This window comes from Diprion similis, chromosome 12 (assembly GCF_021155765.1).
Source record: "Diprion similis isolate iyDipSimi1 chromosome 12, iyDipSimi1.1, whole genome shotgun sequence".
Taxonomy (NCBI): domain Eukaryota; kingdom Metazoa; phylum Arthropoda; class Insecta; order Hymenoptera; family Diprionidae; genus Diprion; species Diprion similis.
The window spans coordinates 15820502-15846814 of record NC_060116.1 but is presented as its reverse complement, the minus strand read 5'-3'; the positions used below and the strand labels follow the sequence as shown (position 1 = coordinate 15846814).

At 36.1% G+C, this 26313-nt stretch overlaps 2 protein-coding genes across 2 annotated transcripts in view; both read left to right on the top strand.

Moving 5' to 3' along the window:
- The window catches only part of LOC124413177 (AT-rich interactive domain-containing protein 5B-like), a 100591-nt gene extending 74671 nt beyond the window's left edge, over window positions 1-25920 (top strand). The window contains exons 3-7 of the mRNA XM_046893572.1: window positions 18513-19011; window positions 20951-21223; window positions 22194-22344; window positions 22483-22702; window positions 22789-25920. Of these exons, the coding sequence (XP_046749528.1) occupies window positions 18513-19011; window positions 20951-21223; window positions 22194-22344; window positions 22483-22702; window positions 22789-24996 (3351 nt within the window). The 3' untranslated portion in view covers window positions 24997-25920. The remainder of the gene's footprint in view (window positions 1-18512; window positions 19012-20950; window positions 21224-22193; window positions 22345-22482; window positions 22703-22788) is intronic.
- The window catches only part of LOC124413179 (LIM domain-binding protein 2), a 118077-nt gene continuing 112896 nt past the window's right edge, over window positions 21133-26313 (top strand). Inside the window, exon 1 of the mRNA XM_046893581.1 lies at window positions 21133-21143. The gene's annotated coding sequence lies outside the window, so the exon portion shown is untranslated. The remainder of the gene's footprint in view (window positions 21144-26313) is intronic.

The window sequence follows — 26313 nt, the reverse complement described above, 5'->3', positions numbered from 1 at the left end:
AATCTGAAATTATACACACGGATACAGACTAGATAAATATGGTAACCGATGCTTTACTCGAAAAATATGAATTAAACAAATTTTCGTCAACACTTCAACGAATACTTTAAAACCGTTTCTTTCTAATACTAGGTATACACTATATATGTATAATGTAAGTGTAGAGAAAATATTCTGCGAAAACTCGTGAAACATTTCAATATCATCGATTTTCGTTGTATACTCTCAGAGAACCGCGCACCGCGTCTCGACGTCCGCATATGTATGTTACATATATGTATTTATATATGTACACACATACATACACACACACACACACACACACACACACACACACACACACACACACACACACACACACACAGATACAGAGGAATAATATAGATCGAAGAATCGCGTATATTTCCCGACTTTCACGAGAGGAAAAGAGTAAGAGAAATAGATCGATGAGGTAGGGAGGGAGGGAGAGAGGCTGAGTCAAGATTTATGTCGGCGATGCGAGGAGAAGGGAGTTTGGGTTTTGATTTGGGTTCGGGTGTCGACCCGAGAATCGAGTTAGTCGTTTCTTGTGTCTAATATAATATATATGTATATATATATATATATTACACATGTACCTATATGTATATATCCTTGCGTTTCGTGCTGCAGTAAGCTTAATTTTATTTCAATACCTTGCAACGTATCTACATGCAATATGATCCGTATATAGGTACGTCGTAGTACACACATGTGTTTTATAGACGTATATAGATCGTGTACGATTAGAACGTCTGCGAGTGTATATATATATGTATATATTTTTAAAAGTACCGAACATGCGTTATATAGGTATAGGCACATTATATTCAAATCACGGAGAAAATCCTGTGTTATATATGTATAGGTATTCGTCTATAAACAAATAACAATAATAATAATAATAATAATAATAATAATACAACAACGTTGCATCGTGCGTGTAAATTACACGTGTCGAGCGTCGCTTCGACGCGAATGCGTGTGTTTAATATTCACGATGGAATTATTTTTACCTAGGGGTGTAGCTGAATTGTTAGTGACGTTGAGTCCATGAACGGTGAAATCAAAGAAACGAAAATAATTTGAAAAGAAAAATAAAACTGATGCGAAAACATGCGTGCAAGTGATTAAATAATTGGGACACTACTATTATAGATTGTAATAACGCTAGTTTCGTACATTGTTGCACAAATATGTGTTATAATGTATTATGTAGATGGATTTTATACAGTCACGTTAACTACTCATCTGTGTCGCACACTTTAACCTGAGAATAAAAATAACTTCTCGACCTCTGCTGAGATAGTATAAATATATACGTATATACTGTAGAGTATACCTAGAAGTTTGAACGTTTAAATATATGTATATCGTGTATTACGCGCGCATAGATTTAAACATTGAGGAAATATTCGTTATTTTTAGTATCGATAAATTTTCAAGAGGTCGCTCCATATTTTTTAAAACGTCAGAAATCGTCCAAAATTGATTTTTTTTTTTCTAATTTTTTTTCTCGTTACGGTATAATTTTATAGACCAAAAAAAAAAAAATAAGGTTCCAAAAGTTTCAGTTCAAAATTTGAATTTTGAAAGGTCGCTCATAATTTTTTTTCAATTTTTTCGTGCATTTCTTTAGATCTTTTCGAGCGACCTTTTAATATTCATATTCAAATTTCATACATTTCTTTTCTTCAATTTAGTAAGAAAGAATCGATAACAATACACCACGACATGAATTAAAAATCAAACAAAATACTAAAAATATAATTTTTTTAATTCAATTTTTTTAACGATTTTTGACATTTTACAAAATTTGGAGCGACCTCTCAAAATTTTTTTTTTTGAGCTGTCCTTTGGAGTGGGCTGTTAAAACATCAAAAACTAACATTTTGTCACACGAGACCCAAAAAAAAAAAAAAAAAAAAAAAAAAAGTCGGTTTTTTGCGCAACCCTAATATATATATATAATGTTGTATACAACTCGCGGAGGAAATTTTGCTAAATGCAAAAGTGCAATCAAGAATCGTTCCAAGAAAAGTTGTTTATTCACTAAAAAATGCTTATTAGTCATATTGAATTCCTATAAATTGTCCCCGAGGAGGTTATGTACGATTTTCTCTATACCCGTTGCGCAAAACGCTGACAACGATGAGCCGCATCGCAACAATATTATTGCAGACCTCCGGTCCTAACAGTCGCTTAAACCGAACAATCCCGCCCTTGAATGGCGGCTGTGCAGGCTCGGCGGGGGCGAACCGGGGTTAAGGGTCACAAAGGGCTGGAGATGAAAGTTGTTTATACCTTACTTTTCCCCCTATCATATAATAGGTTTCGTATTATCCAAACGCGAAGATCCTCTCATCGTTATTCCAACGATTTTTCAAAATTGTACGTATATACATTGAACTACGTTTTATAGATATATATATATATTTAGGGTGGGCTTAAAAAAATTACTATTTTTTGTCTTGTTAGTTATCAGGAAAATGTCGTTCAAGATAACGAAGAAAAAATTTTTGCAAAAGTTTGAGCTCATAATATTAGTATTAATAGGTTTATTGATATTTGCGATTTTCCATTTCCAGTTTAAATAATACGGGAAGTTTTTTTTTTTTTTTTATTTTAAAATTTTATTACTCAACAACGTATCGGCGTATCGTAAAGAACAATATATATATTTTTGTAGGAAATTGAACGATCTGCAAAGAAGGTATCTTGGGATTTTTTTTGTAAATCTACCGGTTCAAAATTTGATGAAAATCTAAATTTTGTACAACAGTTTACGTTAAAAACTTATTTCTTGTCAAGTGATCGGAAATTTTGGAAAAATTTCGATGTTTCGGTAAAGAAGATGTCGCGAAATTTTAGAAATATTATATTTTTTTTTCATTATTCAACCATTATTTCATAGCGGAAATTAAAAAAAAAAATCGTGAAATTTGACGCAACTAGTTTTTAATATTAAGGCCCCGCTGACCTGGCATGTCATATATATATTTCGTGACGTCAGAAGCGGGGAAATTGGGTGAAAAAGCCTATACGAATCCTGCGATAACGAGAGTATGAATCTTACTCGGAAATATTTTAAATCGTAGCTTGAATAATAGTGCACGTGTGAATCTCAGTCACTGCTCAGGCAAATCGCTGATAATGTTTATAATAAAGAATGATGAAGTGAATAAAATCACGCGACAACAAACATGGCCGATCGGAGCTACCGCATGTTGAATATTCACTGATTGCACTGTTCGACAATTTCTTTCACCCTCGCCAGGGAGATTCACACGTACAAAAGCACACACGTTATCCGGGAAAACTTATACTATCAATTATTTTTTTGTAAACATGGCTCGATTCGTATACGCGTTTTTCATGTGACAGCAGCCCGTTTATGGTCCACAAGAAGTATGTTTCGATCTGTAACTGACATCATTGGTTGGATCTAACAGAACAAGCCAATGAAATCAGCGGCTTTAGTTCACCGTTCAACGTTCAGAGGCGCTGCACGTATTTATGACGTCACGATTTGATATTTTCAAGTCAGGTCAGCGGCACCTTAAATAACTTTTGAACCGGTAGATTCACGAAAAAAATCCCTAGAGACCTTTTTTGTACATCGTTTAATTTCCGACAAAAATATATATTGCTCTTTACGACACGCCAATTCGTTGTTGACTAATAAAATTTCAAAAAAAAATTTCAAAAAAAAAAAAAAAAAAAAAAATTTCCTCGTTATTTAAACGAGAAATGGAAAATCGCAAATACAAGCATCTCTAAATTTTTGTTTCGTCATCTTGAACGATATTTTCATGGTAAATAATGGAAAAAAATAGTATATAACATATATAATCATGTAATACAATAATAATAAACCAAAATCGGTGAAATGCCTCGACTGCATTTTAATGTCTGAACGCTGAACTGCTTCGCGTTGGATTTATTTTTAAAGACACGAAGGAGGTGCGTGGGGGGGGGGGGGAGGAGGAGGAGAGAAAAAAAGAAATTACCAACGGCGATGTCGAATTAGAAGTACTTACGGCAAGCATCTATCCATCTTTGGATGAAACGGGTCTGTATGTAGGAATTGTAAGAGAGGCAACTGCACTGTGCGTTTGTATAATTGAATAAATTTAAACCGAATTAAGGTCAGCATGCAGAGATATCATCTCATTTCTCCCGCTTCCTCTATTTTTTTTCTTTACACCTCGTTTCTTCGGTCTTTTGTGCATGCTTCGTCCAATTTGGAATTTGAAATTTGAAATTTGAAATTTTAACGTTTAAACGTATATGTATACAAGCGAGTTATTTTGTAGAACGCGGAATTTTGCAGAGATTTGTAATTTTATTATTGTTATTCTTTGATTGTAGTATAAAATAGTTTAACCTATTGATTCGTTTCGTTTTCTATTATTCTCTCTTTTTCTTTCATCGTGTTTCAACAGCTTCGTCGTTCTCGCTGGTCAGTATAGCTGTTTTGATAATAAATTCTCTCGTTGCATATAATATGACAATTGAACAAATTGTATACAATATATATCACCGCGGTACAAACTGAAGAAAGCAAGAAGTTAAAAAAAAAAAACGATGAAGAAAAAAAAAGAAGAAGAGTAAGAAAAAAAAATACTCGGAAAATAGAGTATCCGGATAAAGCACAGATCACGTGTTCTCGTAAGAGCAGGAGGCTGGGAGGAGGGGGATTCGTCGTCAGGGCTGCTCATTCGAATGATCCTTAACGCTTAATAACACAATAATATTGTAAGGTTGAGATGTCCGTTTACCTCTATGTATGTATGTACTTGAAATATATATATATATATATATATATATATATATGCATAATGCATATCTCTTAGTTTGAATCGCTGCATCTCTCGCACTCGGCTTGAGCGTCACTGTGGCAAGTACTTATAATGCTCTGCGCTGCAGGAATAGAGCTGCTGGTGCTGCTGATGCTTTTCTACATCTGTATGCTGCTACGTATCTATCTATCTATGTATCTATGTACAATACTTGGGCACATGTACGCTTATATATCTAGGATCGACCCCCGCTCACGTTTCTCTCTCTCTCTCTCTCTTTCAACGCGTGTGCGTAGCGCGGGGAATTATCTATGAACAAAGTTTCGAGCCGGTGTTGATGCGTGCGCGAGCAGCCCTCTGCACGTTAATAATCACCATCTTATACCTCATGGCTTACACCTACACACTCTGACCATTACTCTAGTGTACTCCCTGCTGCCTCTTGTTGTTACTATTGTTGTTGTTGTTGTTGTTGTTGTTGTTGTTGTTGTTACCTTACCTTACCCTCGTTGCGATATATGGTAGTACATAAAAATAACTGATTGTGCAGCAGTTTCAGGGATGTTATTGTATTATAAGCGAATTCCCTGTATCTTGGTATGTATATATATATATATGTATGTATGATGTATATAGATAAGATTCGTGGATTTTTTAAACTATGAAAAAAAATCTCTCCCCCATAATTGATGTTTACAATATATTTATGTAAAATGAGTATTCATTTCCTTACAGAAGGGATATCATTTATTTATATATATTAGACTGGGAGTTTAAAAAGAAGAAAAAAAAAAAAAAAGAAAAAAAAAACTGTTTATGCTACAAGTTGAAAAATCTTGAGTTTAAGTTGAAGAAAGAAGAGCCTTAAAATTTCAATGCTTTATATATCACTATTTTGGTATGCCGGTAATAGTTTTTTTTCTTCTTCTTTCTTGCAAAATAAAATTCTATTTCATCATCGACCGAGTGTGTATATATATATATGTATATCCATACAGGATATACGTACGTACGTTATAGAACGTAAGTACATATTTGTTTGTATTTCGTTACTGCTGTTGAGCAGGATTTTCACGCACTGTAAATTTCACCCGACTATTTATATAAACACCCGTTCGCATGCGTGCGGCTGCCGGTCTCTCTCTCTCTCTCTCTCTCTCTCTCTCTCTCTCTCTCTCTATATATATATATATATATACATACACTCATTGTTTTTTTTTTATTTTTTTTTTTTATTATATCCATATGCCTATAGATATACGTACATGTATATGTATACGCACTTGTATATATCTATCGCTTGACTTGAAAATATATACTTGTATAAAAAAAATTCTGATTCATTCGATCGGGTATTTTCCAGTAACGTCGTTATATCGTAATTAATTCATTAACAATTTCGAAATAACAAATTATTTAAGCTGCATAGGTGTGTGTTCGTGTGTGTGTGTGTGTGTGTGACGTGTATGATAAATGCGATGAATTCCCTCGGAATGAATATTATTTCTCGATCGAACAAACAAATTGTTATGTATGTATGTATGATGATGACATTAATATTTGGCACCATTAAACGTCCTCCTAATCGCAACTGATTCGTACATACGTATATGTATGTGTAGTTTTTTTTTATTTATTTATTTAGTTTATTCTTTGTTACCTTCAGGATCGTAAATTTTTGATGATGTGTATGTAATATGAAGGAAAAAAAAAAAAACTTATGCAAAAGAATTTTCCCAATGTTTGCATGTTTTGTAAGAAGAATTCGCGCACGTTTAATTGAATGGCGAAAAGTAGCTTTAAAGTCCTTCCGCCCTTGCATACATATATATAATATATATATATATATATATATATATATATATATAACGCGACGTTTCTTTTTCTTATTTTAAATGGAAAGTCAATAGAAAACCATTGGCGTAGGTAAGCGTCGGTTAATTCGCGTCTTCTGTATACGGAAAATGTATTTTCTCGCCGTTGAATGTAGGGCTACAGATTTAAAGCGAGTGAAATGAGGTTAGAAAATTTTTTTTAATTTCTTTTATAATGATTTCGCATTACTACGCCATTGCAAATATACAGTTGACAATATACGAGGAACGAACGAACAAAAGAACGAACGTAAAACTCCGTATAACCAATTATACAACCGACTGTATGTGTCTGCATAGAATTATGGAATCGCAAAGACGGGAATTAGAATGAAGTGAAGCAAACTAACGCGATTTCAATTTCTTTGCATACAACGGAAGTATGAATGATAATACTTTGTTACCTTTTTTTTCACTTTCATACCTTTATGTACCTGTAGATAAAAATCAATTTTAATATATATCGGGTTAATTAATCGGGGATATAAATTTATTGACAATAAACGAACCGCCTGTAATGTAGAAAACGTTCAAGGATGAGAATTTTCATTTTTAAATACTGTAACGTGACACTTTTTGCAAAATATCCGAAAAAAAAAAAAGAAATTTCAGTACGTAATGTACAGATGTACGTATACACACATACATAATATACATACATACGTATATTACATCACATACCGGCGTGCAGCAGGCATCTGATCAATAAACGCGAGTTTAGGTGTATATACGTGTGTCTTTGTTTGTGTGTGTGCGTGTGTATGTGTGTGTATATATGTATATATACATAATGTATCCGACTTTGTACTTTTTTCGACTGCGGCGTCCAGACCGCTTTTTCTTGGTCGTTTGTTTTTCTTCTTCTCTTATAAAATACTTTTTCTTTTTCCTCTCTTTATCCATTTTCCAATATTTTTATTCGCTTTTCACAATTTCATTCTGTGCAACTTCCCTTTTCTTTCTCTCCCTCTTCTTTCCCTTCGTATATAATATAATATAATATCATGCATACATACATACACACATAAACTCGCCTCTCGGCTTCTTCATCAGATCGTCTCTATATGCACAAGTATCTGTCTATTTTTATCCGTCATATACACATAATTATATGTACACCGATCGCACGCAGTGGAGACCGCAGTATACATATATGTATATATATATATTTATCGTGAAATATTACATGTATGCATATAATATACATATACAAAAGTCCAAATAAACAGATGAACTGTATAATAACTGTATATAAAATTGTTGATATATGTATATAATATGTAAAAGAGTATGTAAAAGAAAAATATTTCAACGATCTCGGCATTCTCTCACCCGTGAATCACCGCCCGTACAATAAATATATAATATTATACATACATATATATATATACACACATTATATGTATAGATATACGGTGTGTATATATATATATACTGCAGCTATGTGCAGGGGGGGGGGAGGTATAAGGTATTCGCCAGCGTGCGTGTATATCAATTTTAACTTTCCGCTTTATGGAAACTTTTCCCCCTCCCTCCCTCCTATCCTTCCTTCCTTCCTTCCCTCTCGGCGCCACTCCGCCTCTTCCTTCTTTCCCACCCCTTTCCCTTCCCTTCCCCTCTTCTCCTCACTGTTTCCCCTCGGGATCCGATCGATGTTACACGCCAACTAATAACTCCGGATGCGTGATGCGGGTATTCAACCGTGTGATAAGGAAGCGGAACGAAAATGATAACGAATTAACCTGTATGAATGTTGAATTATACCTATAGTAGGTATACATATACGGTATAATTATAGAACTATTCGAAATTTGCTAATTATTAACGTTTTCTTATTCTCTCACATTGCGTTTTCTATAATATCCTTATACTACTATTACCACTACTACTACTAATAATAATAACAACAACAACAACAACAATAATAACAATAAAAAATACTCATAACAAAAGTTTTTCAGAATATCGTCGAGTAATTGACGACACTTGTTGCCAAGTTACAAAATTTTTTTTGCATCGGCGTGTGAAATATTTTCATTTTTTCACGTTTTTGGTTATAATTTATATATATATATATATGTATATGTATATGCCCATATTTTCATTTGTATTAAGTATACATGGTAAATGAGTTCTTGGAATAACATTACCGACATTGCACGCCCTGCGATGGCGATATTGAAAATTTTATAGAACGTTCTCTCAGTTGATACTAATAATGAAAACGATAATAATAATAATTATTTCAATGATAATAATATTATACGTAGGTATTAAATGTAGAACGACGATTGTTCGCGATGCGCGAATAAATCAAGCGTTTATGTACGAGTATACATATACGTATAGGTATAGAAAGTTTGTGAAATATATTTTATAATATATATGATGTCAAAATTTAATTATAATTCCTCGGGGGTTATTATTATTGTTTTTGTTGTTGTTGTTATTATTATAAATATGTAGGTAAATTGCGGTATAATATAATTGGAGGATGAATTTGCGTTTGCTGACCGTAAGGTAAAATTGTTATATCGGAATTATTTTATGTGTTTATATATATATATATATGTATAAACTATCGCCGCAGTGATACCAACAAAAAGTCTGCACGATTTTCATAACGAGGATGAAATTTTCTGAGCAATTTTTTTCTTTCTTTGATACTTTCATTTTTATTCTCCTTCATTTTCTTTCCTTTATATTTTTTATTATAATAATTTTCTTCTCTCCCTTTCACTTCACTTCTCCACGTGGTAATTTTCATTTTAAACCCCGATCACACCTTCTAAGGAAATTTGAACTGCAGATGGACAGACTAATATTGTCAAATATTACAATCCGTGTGTATTTCATTCCGTATCGACGTATAAATTGATAATTGCGATAATCCTTTTTTTTTTTTTTTCTCATTATTTTCGTTTTTACCGTAAACACAATTTGTCTGTTACAAATTTATCGCGGAACGTCGCGCTGCGAGCGGCGTGTATTTTTATTTCTGAAAGGTTGAATTACGTTTTGTCGCATTTGAATGCATAAAATGCATATATTGCAGTTGATTGCACACCTCTCTTTGTGCATGCATATGTACATGTACATGTACATGTATAAAAGTAGTGTACAGTGCGAGCCACTTCGAGTTTCAGGTTTAAACAAACAAACAAGAGAAAGAAAGAAAAAGAAGGGAAAAAAAAGCAAAAGAAAACGGAACAAAAAAAAAAAAAAAAACGAAAAAAAAACGAAACAAGAACAAAGGGGAGAAAAAGCGAATGAAAAATGCAAAACCGGTATGCAATAAGAACGGAGACCGGAATTCCTTCGGGCCTGTGTAGATGCATTGCACACATAGTATACACAAATATATATGTATATGTATGTATAGATATACAGAATAAATATATTAACGCGTGCCGATTCACACGTGAGTCAGCTGACTCGGCAAACTAGATATATTGTGTGCAGGTATAATATGTATGTACGAGTGAATTTATATCGAGGACAATTATTCGTATACAGAGTGACGGAATTTGGTAAAGAAACCGAAAATTTATCCAAAGAGATTTGTACTTTGATTATATATTATAAACTGTACGTGTAATACTTTCTTGAAAATCATATTGAAGCTGGTTGAATAGAAAATTAACTTTACAATCAAAACGAACGTTTTCTCATTTGAAGATCCTTCTGGGAGTTATTCATGGAAATATTGGTTCTTCTAATTTTTTTTTTTTTTTTTTTTTGTTTTTTGTTTTTTACTTTCGTTTTTTTTTCTCTGGCTTCTTTTGCTGTTTTACAGGGATAATATGTATACATATATTATGCCCGAATGAAATCCGCTGCTCGGGTATATATATAATCCGTAATTAAGCGAAGAATTCGACGGGCTTGTAATATCTTGGGTGAAATGAAAACGAGAGAAGAGAAGAAGGGAAATAAAAGGAATTAAGGAAGAAGAGGGGAGAGGTAAGGGGGAAGAGAATTAAACCTCCCTAATATATATGTATATATATACATATATATATATATTATGTACAGGTATAGGTACGGATCGTCGTAGAGATAATTGAACATTTTTATTTTCCTTCCAACAGTTACCCTCTCTGTATATCATTATATATATTATACAAGTATACGTATGTATACGTATAACATATTATATAGTTTGTGTGTGTGTGCCTCAGAATCAGTAAAATACTACCATACAAGAGGGTAATAATCAAGGGGACTCGGTGGAGTCTCGCGCCTGCCTGGAAGTAGGTATTATATGTATACATGTATAATACATGTTTGCTCCTTTCTTTCTTTCTTTCTTCTTTTCATCTCCTAATATTCCTTTCTGGTTCGTTTTCTATTTTTGTTTTCTTTCTTTTCTTTCTTTTCTTTTTGTAACTTTAATTATTTTTATTCCTTACATACATACACACACGCGCATACACGCGATTCTCTGGCCAGAAATGCCTCGGCGATAGTTGCTGAATGAAAAATAATAGAAATTGAATAAATAGACCCAAAAAATAATAAAGACAACGTCGCGTTCACCCAATGACAGAGAGAGAGAGAGAAAGAGGGAGACGCGTTTGTCGTCTTGTGTCGTATTTACACGTATATGTATATATATATATATATATATGTGTGCATATGGGCGCGTGTGTGTGCGTGTGCCTATACATATATACACGCACGCATCGCGTACACTCCGTGACAAAATTTGCTACGTGCGCAGAGCGCAGTATTACACTACAAGACTTACATACAATACACGTTGCGGAATGCGCAGAGGCTGAAACGATTCAGCTTCGATCTCAAGGCCCCATCTTTAACGGTTGAATAGCCGCGCACCGGCCGCGGAAAACTTGTCGTTAGGAATGTAATTAAATAACGAAGCACTCGGGCCAAATCATGCATTTTTGCAATTAATATTATAACGCATGTCTTGTATACCTTTTATATTTATATATATGTACGTAAATTTTCTTGCAATTTACCGGAAGTACTGCACTCGAGGATTCAGGATTTTTTTTTTATAGATTTGCCGTTTATACATACACTTTCTTTTCTACTTATTCTATATATTTCAATTCGTCCGTGAAACGGTCACACCTTTACATTTATTTTCCTGTATTTTATATAAGCCGATAATTAGCCTCGGTGTATACTCGGTTACGTTAATTCTGTATGTTGTACAAGGTAGAGGAAAATATATAGATAACAGAATAGTTAACTAACAGGTACTTGTAATTTACATTATATAGCTGAAGCTATTATACTTACTGATAATATGGTGATTATCGATACCTATATAGATACATTGCGGCTACCTACACGCGGAGATAAATAATGGAAGCAGTACGATATGTGACGTTTGAAATAATTTTTGTACTTAAAATTTTTTTTTAGTACGACGAGAGTTTCTTGTCGATTTATCATTATTATTATTATTATTATTACTGTTATACACAGTTTGAATTCAATCGAGAGAAAGAAAACGAATTTCGATGCTTCCTTTGTAGCCAATATAATATGTGTAATGCATTAAATGTATACATATATTCAATTCACTGATGCCTGAGTCAGCAGCAGCACTCGGGATACTTTCGTTTATACGCCTGTACGTTTTACCTTTGTCATCGATCACTGTAATTCAACACACATACATGTACATAAATGCCTGCAAACCTACACCAGCGACTGGACCAGTTTAATTTCTCCACAGCTCTCTATATCTATATATATGTATATACTATATCTATATACAACAATTTTCTCATACAGACAGGATATATATAATATATGTAGGTATATATTGCTTATACATATAAGCCATGGTTGGGACGTGAGGTACAACGCGTGATTGTGAAATTTCATTGATTTACTCAATCCACTGCATCAGCTGCAGCAGCAGCAGCTTTAGCGGCGACATGCTGTAGAAAATCTAATGACAATAAAGTTGGTTCAGGTTAATTGTAAATTGAAAAATAAAGATTTTTATCACTGTTATTATTTCAATTCTAACCGAATGCTTTTGAATAACTTCAAAATCAAGCTAATTATGAAGCTAGTTTTTACTAATGATTCTCGGGGTAATACTGAAATTGCTGAATAACGATTATACCTTAATAATGCATCGTTATTAATACATTATTAACGTTACGAAATTCGGCCTTGTGAAACCTGCTGAAACTAATACGAAAACCATATACGGATTGTAATCGTATATTGTACATTAATTCTCATATCTTTTCGTTGTTTGTTGGTTTGTTCTTTTTTTTTTATTTTTCTTCTCTCTTTCCTTCGAATTAATTATTTTTCTTTGTTAATCATTATCATGATTATTATTTTCTGCTTCGTTCTTCTCCATTCGAATCTACACTCCGTTCGAAATTCACAAATTCGCACAAACCTTTTTTTCACTCTTATTGGTTCCATTTAATTTCAGATCACGATGAAAATGTTCCGCTTATACCGCAAATTTTTTTAACACGCGTACACGTAGCTTCTTTTTTGTTTTTTGTAGAATGCAGCTCTCGCATATACATATATATTTATTTATATATATACACATGTATTTATACGTATGTATGTACGTACGAATATGTGTAGGTGTATGTTTGCTCGAAGACGCGAGCTCTCCCCTCCATTTTATTCTACGCTGCCGCAGATACTCCCGGGTTTAATCTAACAATGATTTATGTCTAACAACCGGGGATCTCAACTTCGATAGTGTAGATACGGAAGAATCGATCCTTTTCTTTCGTTCTCTTCAGAGTCTCCTGCTTCTTCCCACATCCCTCGAGGTTACATACGGGAATTTCGGTTTTTCTTTTGCAAATCAGAAAAGTGACAAAAAAAAAAACAACAAACAAAAAAAGAAAGAAAGAGAAACCACTCGTTTTTTTTCATTTCTCTTCCTTTTTGTTTCATTCAAATTCAAGTTATAAGAACTTATGCAGTGATTTTTGGTCCAACTTTGTTTCCTTTTTTTTTTTTTAACTCTTTTATCTTTGATTTTGCTATCTGGTGATACAGATCATGTTTGTGGATTGTGTAATAGTCGATTTTCAATTTTGAGAACCACTGCCGTTCGAGACGTGGCTCAGTTGTGTGCGAAATACATACTTAGGTATGTATGTATATAACTACACTTTACGTGCACGGAAGAGAAGGAAACGAAGCGTATCGCGTATACATGCATCCTTGTATATGTATACATGTAACACATAGATATATGCATGCATACATACCCACTGCATACAGCACGGATATTCATGCCTACCTGAAGGCGGGCGATCCAAGAACCGAGCAAACCTTCATACGTACATACCTACACATATGGATAAATAGATGTATAATGTATGTAGACGAATTTGTGCATTCATACTGTGAGTGTACGTTAAGTTATTATATAATTATATGTGTATTATTATATTAACACAAGATGTAAGTACAGTCGATGTTGTTCTTCTCCTTTTGTTGTATGTGTGTGTGTGTGTGTGGTTTTTTTCATCTTCTTTTCTTTTTTTTTTGTTGCCGTATAATTGCATCTCCACAGCTTTGTCGACCCATTTATCGCAATCATTATTTGTAACATGATTGTATGTATATATATTTTTTCTCTTGCGTTTAACAACTTTTCACTTTTTATTTGTATGTAAATATGAATATAAATATATATAATCTAGTATAGTTTGGTTTTATATTTATTTATGTACAGAATTGATCAGATCTCTTTGATTATATTTATAATTATACGTTTTCATACGTATAATGTTTGACATAATAAAACATAGAAAGCCAAGCTATAATATATTATAGCCACGTTTTTAAATATACTGTAGTTTGTATACATATACATATATATATGCCTAACGTATGTATGTATACATGTGTTACACCATAGTTGAGTGATTAATGCAACGAAGTTATAATGCTGCGGTTCGCATGTGTAATAATGATGGTGATAATGGTGCTAATCAGAACCTGTGCAGTAGGTATATACGTGCAGAAATAGCTACAATATTTCAGAATGTCCGCGTAATGTTTTCAGTGTTTTTACGTATCGGTTATACTCATTCATTTGTAACAAGTTTTTTTTTTTTTTAGAATTTTACGAACTTCAGGTTATACGATTATAATTCTGTAATAACGATTTATAGAGATAAATTTATTATATAAATTTTCTAACCAATTCAAATAGTGGGATGGATAAAATTTCGGTGAAAACGTACAGCACGGTGGTTAAATTTATATAACATCAACGGCGTGCAACGCATAACTGAAGCTTAATCGATAATAATCGCGTCAAGGGAGGGGGGGGTATTCATGAATATTTATATTGATGGTTTTGCCGATTACGCATCTCGTGTATTTACACATCGAAAATCTTTCTCTCGACGACGGCGTCTACAAATCAATTCTCTCTCTCTCTCTCGATCGATCGATCAAAGCGTTCTTTATTATTTTCCAAATGCGGTTCATTTTTCTCCTATAATATATAAAATTAAAGAATAAATAGGTTTATACGTTACGTGTACGATGAAAATTAAACCTCAGGTGAAATTCCACACTAGTATATATGTATATATGTATATACATAAAAGTAAATAATATATAATCACGTTGTGAAGAATTATCAACGTTTCACTTGTAACATACTTTGGTTCTAATTGCAATTTATTCTGTACTCATGGTATGTATAAAGTACATTGTCCATATAGATGTATGTATGTACATACCTACAGTATATTTCTGCCATGCAGCAGCAGCATCGGTGGTAACAGATTGAAAATGTATTCTGGTGTTGCCATGGCGACCCTTTCACACCCCGTTCATCCCCATGAAGCCGTGCCCAAACACACATCGATAACCTATCAATTCACGAATACTATTAACGCGGCCAAATGTCATTTAATCTCTACATACCTATATATATATATATATATATATATATGTGTGTGTGTGTCTGTATATGAACCGTTCTTGCACCGTATCGCCGTGTAGTGAGATATATATTATACACATTCCATTGCGGACGGTATAGGGCTATGCGGTATTATTATCATTATTACATACGTTCATATATAATATGTATGTACATACATACATACATACATACAAACATACGTGTCTAGTTGGAAATTGCGAACGAACCGCTTTTGCCTTTATTGCAGTATGTGATATACATTATATGTATACATAATATATATATATATATATACACACACACACAGACACAGAGGACAGAGCAAACACGTGTTACGTATACGTATACATATACATATATTATACCTGACTCCCTATAAATGCACGGCGAATATCTCTCCGGGATTTACACACGCAGCACCTGCAGCTGCTGCATCGTGGACGGTATTTTGTCCGACTGGATTAGATTGCATAGAACAGTAGTGGTAGTAGTAGTAGTAGTAAAAATAATAATAATAATAATAATATTAACAATGTAAATTCTGAGCAATCCTAGGAGCAACGCGTACTGGGAATAAATTGTGCAGGATTTGAAAAAAAATATATATATTTTCGAAGTCGTGATAGAAAGGGGCTAGAAGTTGATATCATCGATTACTCCTTCTCAGCTGAGCAGGTCTATACATATATACCGGGGGTGGGGGGAGTTAAAAATAATTATTTCGATTATTTTTCGTTGTAACATTTGGTATATGTATACAGTATAAATTATTCTTATGTACACTACATACACTAGTTTGCGTATAAAAGGCGAAATACAACTTACGGAATACATTTCGCGGCCAGAAACTATGTGTCCATGTATACCGTACTTTCTACATAAGCATAACATAATACGCCTGATGGTGTAAAAATATTCGACATAATGTATATATATATAGCGTATCTAGGTCATTTGTAACGGAAATCGAATTTTGTATAATGTAATCCTTTCCGGATGTACAGTGCGGGCCATGTAATTGAAGAGGTGATAATTTCCTTATACATACGAAATCCAGCTCTCCTATAATTAATTCTCGATTAATATCGATAACCTGTAATGTAAACTGGATGGTGCTATACTTAACATCTGAATTACATATATATGCGTGTGCCATTTTTAAGACTCATGTGCTCAGTTAAATTTTTTTTCGTATACCTTTTATACTACATAGTATAACCCACGTGCATTAATATCCGTTGAATAAATTTTTTGGCAAACATCGCAAAGCGGTTTATTTTTATCATACGTACATTGTACGTAGGTGTATACATGTATACATGTATACTAGACATGTATGAAAAAGTCGAAATAATGTGTGTACCTGTATTATATAAAAGCTATGGTCAGGTAGAGCGCCTGGGGGAAAGTAGCGGGTTGAAAGGGGTTCGGCATATGTATATGTGTATATGTAGTAGAGAGAAACACGGGGTTGAAAAGAGAGAAAAATAACAGTGGAAATGGAATGGGGGAATGTGGGAGGATGAGAACGCCTGTGCATGAAAAGTTAAAAGGAAAACGGTAGGACGCCGCACATCCGCGAAGGGGTGGATGGGGTATCTGCACGTCGTTGAAAAGAAGGAAGAAATGCGGATAACTGACGGCGAGTAACAAAGCGAAACAAATAAAAACAGAATACACGTGTTTGAAGAAGGGGAGATGAAGGAATTAATTATTTTTTAAAATCGTAGAAATTTTTACAGACAACGAAAAAAAAGGAGAAGAGCATAAAAAACACACACACGCACTTCGCACAACGATATTCGATAAGCTTGAAAATTTATTCCGAAAATGACGTTAGCCTGAATTGGGTAATAATATAAAAACTTTTGTTTGTAAGTAACGGTAAAGAATAATTTTTTTTATTTTTTCTCTTTTCAATTTCATCGGCCTTTTATTCGCCGAAAGAGGTTTTATAACGTTTATAACACTTGCCGAAGGACGATATCTTTCTTATGCTATATCGATTTAGTAAGGGGGGTCGACGAAAGTTCCTGGAAAGCGAGAAGAATAAGAAAAATCGAGGGGTGAAGGAGGATGAGGATATGGGGGGTGATTCGAGGGCGGAGGGGAATCCCCTAAGAAGAGGGTGAAAAATTGCCGAAAACTTTTCTTCCCTGAGAGCTATAAATTAATCATATATAACGAAGCCTTGCGGTCCCGGAGCTACAAGGAAGGGATCGTCGTTTACTTACCTTAAACTCCAGTTTTATTTTTTTTCTTTTCTTTCACCCACCCTTCTTGAATCAGAATTTAATGGTTTTCTTCTCTCAACTCCTTCTCAGAATTAACTGTAATACAGACGTTGAAACACGCCGTTCCCACCGAAGTTCCCACCCTCAAATAACAGATTTCATTCTCATTAACAAATAACGAATTTATTTTTCTTTCATTCTCCGGACTTCTCTTAGCTTGAGAGGTTCGACTTTGTCGGTCTTGATTCGTTACTTTGGCACAAATATTCCTCCACCTATTGCCAAATCTGCACACGTCTTTGCGGTTACACGATACCAGGGTAAAAAGAACTCGCCGACATTATTATCGTGTTATCGTTCGTGGAAGCTCGGTCGGCAAAGAAGGTATCGACCGGAGCTTTTGTTCTCTGCTGTAGGTACCTGTAACACCGTTATTCACCCTGAACTTTGGGGTGTCGGGCGGGGTTTTCCCCTTATTCTATCGCAGCTGTGTGCAGGATATGATTAATTTTAAACTGCTGTTGTGGAGTAAAAAAAAATTGGAACAAAGAAATTCGATATGTTTTATATTTTTTGTATTCTCTATCCGCCTGCTTCAATTTTGACAAATAAATATATGTACACAATAAACTAATAAATATGAATTTGATTTTTCTTTCTTCAGGACGAGGTGCTGACTATATCGGAGAAGGTCGTGGTACGGGTGAACGATTTGGTCACGTGGTTGTCTCCGTCTTTGGAATGGTCCTGGGGACGAGAAGTCGTCTCGCCGCCGGGTTCGACGACGACGTCGCGGGAGACGAGTCCTCGGAAGGAGGACAACGCGCCGTTACCCCAGGTCCTGACGGACCCGGGGATAGACTTCTCGGACGTCGAGAAGCAGCAGAAGGAGTACGAGAGCAGCCTCTACGGGAACCTGGGGAAGAACCCCGACAATGAGCAACCCGCCCAGACCCGCGTCGTCGTCCTTTCGTACCCCAGGTACTGCAGGTATCGGGCCCTTCTGCGTCGGCTCGAGGGTGCCGAGCCCTCCTGGCTCTGCTCTCCCGTCGCCGCGGCTCTCGGGGGATTCACGGCTCTCCCTGGTACCAGAGTTCTCTTCTGCAGGGACACCTTCGACTACCCCGACCTTGAGACTCACGAGCTACTCTGCAATCACTTGGGTAAGTGCATCAAAGTCAAGAAAGTCATCGACTAGACAGTTGGTTGGGGAACAAATTGTTCATCGCAGTGATTCCAATTACTGGAATAAAACTCTTTGATATAACGAGGAATTCGTAGAGATTATGGAAATCATGTGCGATAGATGACGATGAAATCGCACTCACGAATACTTTGCATTGATTTTCAACGATTTACCAGCATTCTATGAGTGATTTGCGGTGTAAATTTCTTGCGATATTCTGTGATTCTATACGATATCCGAAATCGTTGCTCGAATCATTGATTGATTAATTTTCAATTGGACGCCCCTAGAGTCAATTTCTAGATTAGCTGGTTTATTTGTACCACTTTACTTCGTTTTAGTTTACTTTCACTGCGTTTTCCATTTTCTTACGGTTTTCTATTGCCATAAGGGATCTGTTGTCCCCTGGCGTAATAAACTCGACTCGACCCAAAACATGGTGACAAAAAATTAAGCGAGAAAAAGGAACAAGAGCATAATAGGAAAATATACCGACCGACGTTCACCTTTGAAATCTCACGAGTCAAGTTTTATACTCATTGTGCTCATTGATGACTGAGAACCTTTGTTTTCGACCACGGTCGAAAACATAGCTCAACCCGTCTGTCTTTCTTCAGTTCAACACCGTTTTGACAATTTTAAACCGACTATTCGTAATTGGGAATAACAAACAATTGCAGTTATTTGTATAATGTATATTATAGATTACCTATAGTTTTATTAAAGACTGCATAAAAAGAATCGAGAAAATTTTATAACAAAATACTAGGATGTTGATGAGAAACGGTTGATTGAGAATTCTGGACTTCATATTAGCTAATTCGTGTTACAATAACCATAATAAAAAAAAAAAAAAAAATCGTTATCTCGCGGTGCTGCAACTTTAGGATTGTCTATAAAATTTAATAAACCTAACTCTCGCCAAGTCGTTAAAAAATTCTGGTCACGTTTCGCTGATCGACAAATAATGCTCTTCTTTAAAAACTTGGTCGTTATTTCTCGTTCCAATTTTGAAAAAGTGCGGCAAAGGTAACAGTTTTATGCCTTGAATAAATTCGCTCGTTGCGACATGTAGAACGAATAAAACGACGCCGTGATGAATGAGTAATATGTATGTATTTATCGAGTTCGTTTGGCCCGACAAAGTCTTGTACGAAACGTAAACAAATCTGCGTGGCGCCGCGTGTGACGCTCCGCGTCCAGAAATCGCGGGGCGGCCTTATGCCCACCCTCCCCCCCGTAATGGGGCCTTATTTCGGTGGATCTTGGTGCCCACCGGCAGGAGCCGAGGAGTAGCAGCGGTCGAACCGCAACTCCCGCCCCGTACTCGTCAGTCCACGGCTTCAATTTGGCTGTGATCAAGCCAGGGCGCGCCTTTCAGTGTTGACGCGTGGTCGCTGCATAATACATTGTCGGAGGATAGAAGTAACATGCGTGCCAACTTGAATGTGGACAGTTCGAGAAGACGTCGAAAATCGAGGCTCAGGAGCAGTTCAGTCGATCGCCGATCAAGAGAGCAACGCGATGCCGATTTTAATGAGGATATCTCTGCTCGATCACCGTATTACATATTTCAAAATAATACCTAACTCCTGTAGGTATTAAACTGGGCTTAAACGCGTATCATAATCGCCTCTAAGTTTATGTTGATTTGCGTATATTGTCATACGTTACGTTCCAATTCTCACCGTTGCTAAATATGTTTTTTCTCTATATTGCAAAGACCTAAAATCCTGTATAGCGGAATTTTTTAACTGGATATTTCGAACACGTGCATATTCCCGTGCTGTGATTTGTATATGTAGTAGAGAAATGCGGATGCGGTTTTTAAGCCGAAATAAATGACGTTCGGTATTTCGTATTCACCATTTGTTGTACGTTTGTTTTGTATCGTTGTTTTTCATTTTGCATTTTAGCGCCCAAACTGAAAGGGAGGCCTCGAAGAAAACGGAAAAAACGCAGCACTTCACCCGGAGAGTCAAGCAACGAAAGCGAGGCGTCTGTCGCCTCGACATCGAAGACCGTTTCTGCTAGTATAGTACCTGGACTACGACCACCATCGTCCGGGGTACGAAGAAGCGAACGAAAAGCCAGCGGCGAGGAGAAGAGGTTCATATCGGACGTTCAAAGCTTCATGAACTCTCGGGGAACGCCGGTCGGCAAGATGCCGCTTTTAGGATACAAACAAAGTAAGTCTTTATAAGCGGTCCGAATGAACGGACGATCGCGTGAGATAGAATAATGTAATTAAATGATTATTTCTTTAAAGAAAGAAATATTTAAAGTAGAGTAATGCAGATTGAGAATACGCCTGCAAAACGTATTATGTTTATCGGTATAATGTATAAAGAGAAAGAGAGAGAAGCACGCGGCGACGGGCGACGCCTTTGCGCCCGATTAAACCCGCGTGACCCGCTGAGGTCGTATAAACTTTATTACAGCAGTCCTGAGTGTGACAAATGCTAATGAATATTAACTTCCTTCGGTTAATTTCATACTCCCAATGCTGTGATATTGAAATAACGTTTGATAGTTTCTTATTTCGAAGCTTTTTTAATTATACTTGTCGTTGCTCTTCATTTTCACTCTTCGTCAACCCTTCTCTCTCATCGTTAATTACCAGTCTGATCTGTAACTGAATAGAATAATTGATGTCAAAACCGACTGATTATATATTATTGCAAATTTGAAACTTCTCGTTAAAGAAGGTCAGCGTTTTGTAAAATTTACTTTAAAAGAGGAACTGTATATGTATGTATTATCCGCACACCTTAAGTTGTTGGATCATATGAGCAACGCTTATGTTATCATTACCATTACCCGCTCAATAAATTATTCGTTACTGTGTAAAGTTTTGCGGTATGTCTATCGAGCAAGCATTTTTTTTCGTTCATTTAAGACCGTAATAACTTGACCAAAGAACATAGACATAATCAGACACAAGGCTTATGTTTATTACACATGCGTATAAGCAAGGATCAGAAGGAGTTGTTTCTATCCTACTTCCTGAAACAGATTGCAATAACTTGAAGGATGGAAGAGAGTCGTTGGGAAAATAAAATCGTTTCTGTTAGTTTGGTGTGGTCAACAAAATAAAAAAAAAATATCAGGAATTTGAATTGAATTTAATCTGAGATTTTCTTTCTCTTTTTTCAACAGTTGACTTATTCTTATTTTACACGAAAGTTCAACATATGGGTGGATACGAGTCTGTTAGCGCTGGAAGATTGTGGAAGTCGATTTACGATGAAATCGGTGGAAACACAGGATCGACCAGTGCTGCCACCATAACCAGGAGACATTACGAAAGGTAACATCAATTACATGGAACTGCAAGTAAAAGAGGGTGGTGTTCTGTTGCAAAATGAATATTCGGTATTTGTTAATGTGTAATCGGTGGCTGCTGATTCAAATTTTCATATGTGATGTTTATTGTAATTGTCAACAGGCTGCTATTACCTTTCGAACGGCATCAGCGAGGAGAAGAGATAAAAGTCAGACCTGCACATGGCAGGCGGTCGAAAACTACTAGCATGTCCGAAGAAGTTGAAGTTAAACAAGAATCAGAATTACCGAGCCCTTCACAAACAACACAAACTTACACGACCACCACGAGTACTCCAACTTCGCCAACAGACACTCCACCTTTGCAGTCGATACTTTCAACGGTAAATTATAATACATTTGTTGAATGGATCCATTGAACGCTAAACTTGGATGTAATGTATTAAAAAAATTGTTATTCTCTTTACAGCCAATTCTTCCTGGGGAAAAACCAAAGGTAGAAGTTGGAAAGATCTCCTCGCTACGTAGCGTAAGGGTGAAACCTGAACGGCTTAAATCGCTAAATACAATAATAGCGAACACAGTAACACCCGGCAACCAATCTAGCCAACTACCGAGTCCACCGCCGTCTTCCAACACGCCTGTAACAACACCTACAACTCCACCTCCAACGACACCGAATGGCGGTCAAAGCGTTTTGGAAAGACAGTTGAACAGCCCGTTAATATCTCACCAAGTACCTTCTTCGCCAACGCCCCCAAGCCTACCAGTAAACAATGTCAATAGTGCAAATACAAACGCTACGGCCGTCGTAACGCTGACTCCACCACCGGAGAAGGATATAAAAGAATTAAAGCTTGACCCCAAGCAAACGTCCCTGTTGGCACAGGGAAAGGAAAACATACCGCTGTTCGGTGAGAAGACAATAGTCAGCCCAAGATCACCGGAAGTAATTGATCTTGAGACTGAGACAGACTCGAGTAGAGATAAAATTATCATTCCTAGCTTCAAGAAGCGAAAACTCGAGATATTGAGGGAAGGTGGACTCGAGGTAACCGCCGTTGACTTAGAGGCGAGGCCCAGTGTTATTCAGGCGACGATTACACCTGTCGTTGTCCACAATTCTACGATAAAGCCTGCAGAAGAAAAGACTGTTAACGCCATTGCTAATCCAATAGTAAATAATTCTAGCACTAAACTAATCTCAGTTACGGTAACTCCAGACATTAGCCACATGCTACCATCACCTCAAGATAATCAAAATTCACAGCCTCGTGTTCATACCCCACATCAACAGCAGCACCAACACCAACAGCTACAATCACAGTTGCCGCACCAGCAGCAACAGCTACATCCACAACTGCAGCTACAGCAGCCGTCTAAACAACCTACGAATAACAATACTTCTATGAACAATAACAATGTTGTCAACAGTAGGGTGATAAATCTTGGGAGTTCTAACAACTCAACACTGCTACAATTGTATGCTAACGCGAACGTCGCACCGTCGAATAACAATGGGCATAGATTCGCGGGTCCACAGCCCCCGAACGGAAGAATAGCACCACCGAAAGTGACGCAATCTCGATCAATATTTTCTCACAGTGAGAGAATGGTGTACGGAAATCCCAAGGAAATTTTGATGCCTAATAAGTATCAGGCCGTGCCTGTTATGCCTCCGCAAAATAACGTGGTGAATAATTCGACGGATGTCTTGGATCTGACTCGACGGGTTCAGGAAAAGCCAGCGTTTTCCAGACCTAGTTTGGAGATTGTTAGAGTTCCGATTGTCCCGCGACCCAATCCGCTCAATTTGGAAATAAAGAATGCTGAAAAGCCGCAATCGGACACACCAAAAAAGACTTTCAATTATCCGAACATGCTCGACTCGAGAACCATGGTGTCCAACAATTTAGAAATCACGCTAGTTAATCCCAGTCAACAGAAATCTCAGCCTGCGGCGACACAGCAGCAACAACAACAACAGCAGCAGATGCAACACGCAAAAAATAGCATTTCTCCACAACAGAGGAGACAGCAACATGTTAATGGTAAATATCCTCTTAGAAATGAGGCGGTGTCCCCATACACACCGAGGAAGCCAAATCATATGGTGATACCCAAAATACCTAATATCCCAAATGTACCGAGTCTCAATCATCTAAATAACATTGCCAACTCGCCGTATGCTAGAAATACATTGCAACAGCTTGCTACGGATCGAAGAAAGTCCGAAGCACCTAAGGAGCATTGCAGGATAAATGAAAGCGAAAGATGTACGATAGGCCAGCAACAGTCGCAGCCACAGCCACAGCCGCCGAAACAGCAACAGCAACATCAGCAGCAGCAACAGCAACAGCAACAGCAGCAGCAAGAACAGTGCGAAAGACAAGGAGAAGCGCAGCAAAGACATTCCGCTTCCAATTACCATCCACCTCCTTTACCACCGATGCCACCTAACTCAGCTTTTCTCTCGCAGTTACCTAATCACGGAAAGTTCTTACCCATGCTAGACCCAATGTATTATTCTGCACTTTATAACGGTGTGTTTCCATTACCGATGCATCCATCGGCTACGTTTTTTTCTCCGGAATTGAGCGCCTATTATAAAGAATTTTTAGATCAACCTGCAAGACTGGCGATGGCGGGACAGCCTACTGTCCCGACGTCAAAATAATCCTGGGGATCTCCAAAAGAAAGATGTTCTCCTGTTTGGTTGAGAAGAGAGTGAAATCCTACTCTTCTTAAAGGATCCGAGATTTTTTCTCATTTGTGTGTCTCCATTCTTCTTTTGATTTTTTTTTCCTTATAATCGTATCAGTGAATGAAGTAACTGCATTGCTCTGCACGTCCAAGAGACAGAGTTACTTTGATTATTCCTCGAAGTTTTTTTTTTAACCAAGTTGTGTATGTATTTAATAAGACCAATTTGTTACCTGCATGATTACTGTAATTATTATTTTTGACCAGAAGAACGTTCATTATCGTTCGAATTATGTTTGGTGAAATGATAGTGCAGTGAGGCTTGATACTGGCATTGTATTACAAAAGTTTTTTCAGCAACGACGATAATCAAATCTATGACACAGATTGCAGTGAGCGTGTTTCATACAAAACATGTGTGAAACGTATACGGTCGCTTTGCGTTAATATGGAATTGAGTAATATATCAATTGTAGCCAACACCATTCTATATTCCTGCAAAGACAGTGGCTGAGAAAAAAATGTAAACTTTTTAAAGATACAGTTCGATTAAGCAATGCCGGCTTTGTCTGCCTTTGATCAATATTGCATAATTCATTCGCCAAATTTTTTCGATACTACTGCAATATTTGCATTACAAATGATATCGAAACACATTTTGATTTCTTTTGCTTTGTACTAAATGAGATGTAGCTACGAAACTGGATTAAAGAAGAAAAAGAAGTTTTACGTCGAGTTGTATTTTTAGAGTAGTCTGTGATTGGCGAAAAGCTAACAAGTTGAATTTATTGTTTTTTTGGTACGTCAGAGTTTAAATAGTGTTTTTCAGTTTAAAAACCCTGTGATAAAAAGGTTGAATGAAGTATTATCAGTAGTTATTCGGCCTTTTTTTCTTGAATGTGTCAGAAAAAAGAGAAATGGCAACTAACGCGAACTATGAAATTTCCACTATTTTATGTTCTCTTCTTTTTTAATTTTTTAACAATCTTCAAACGCGTAATGTGATATGATACAATTGATAACGGTGGCCATAGCCTCCTTTAACAATGCGGAACTCGTGAGGTGCAAGTTTCTCGTTCTTTAATTACTATTATTATTATCAATACATTAGTGTTTAAGTTAGTTGATTTTCAATGTACCGACTAGAGTAGATGTAGCATAGAATTCTAGAATATTGTATGTGTACAAGGTGTAATAGCAGTTAAAACTCTAACAAGGAGCATATGTATACTTTAGAACACTGTAGTGTGTATCGATAAATGTAGACAGTTTATTATAATGTATATAATGT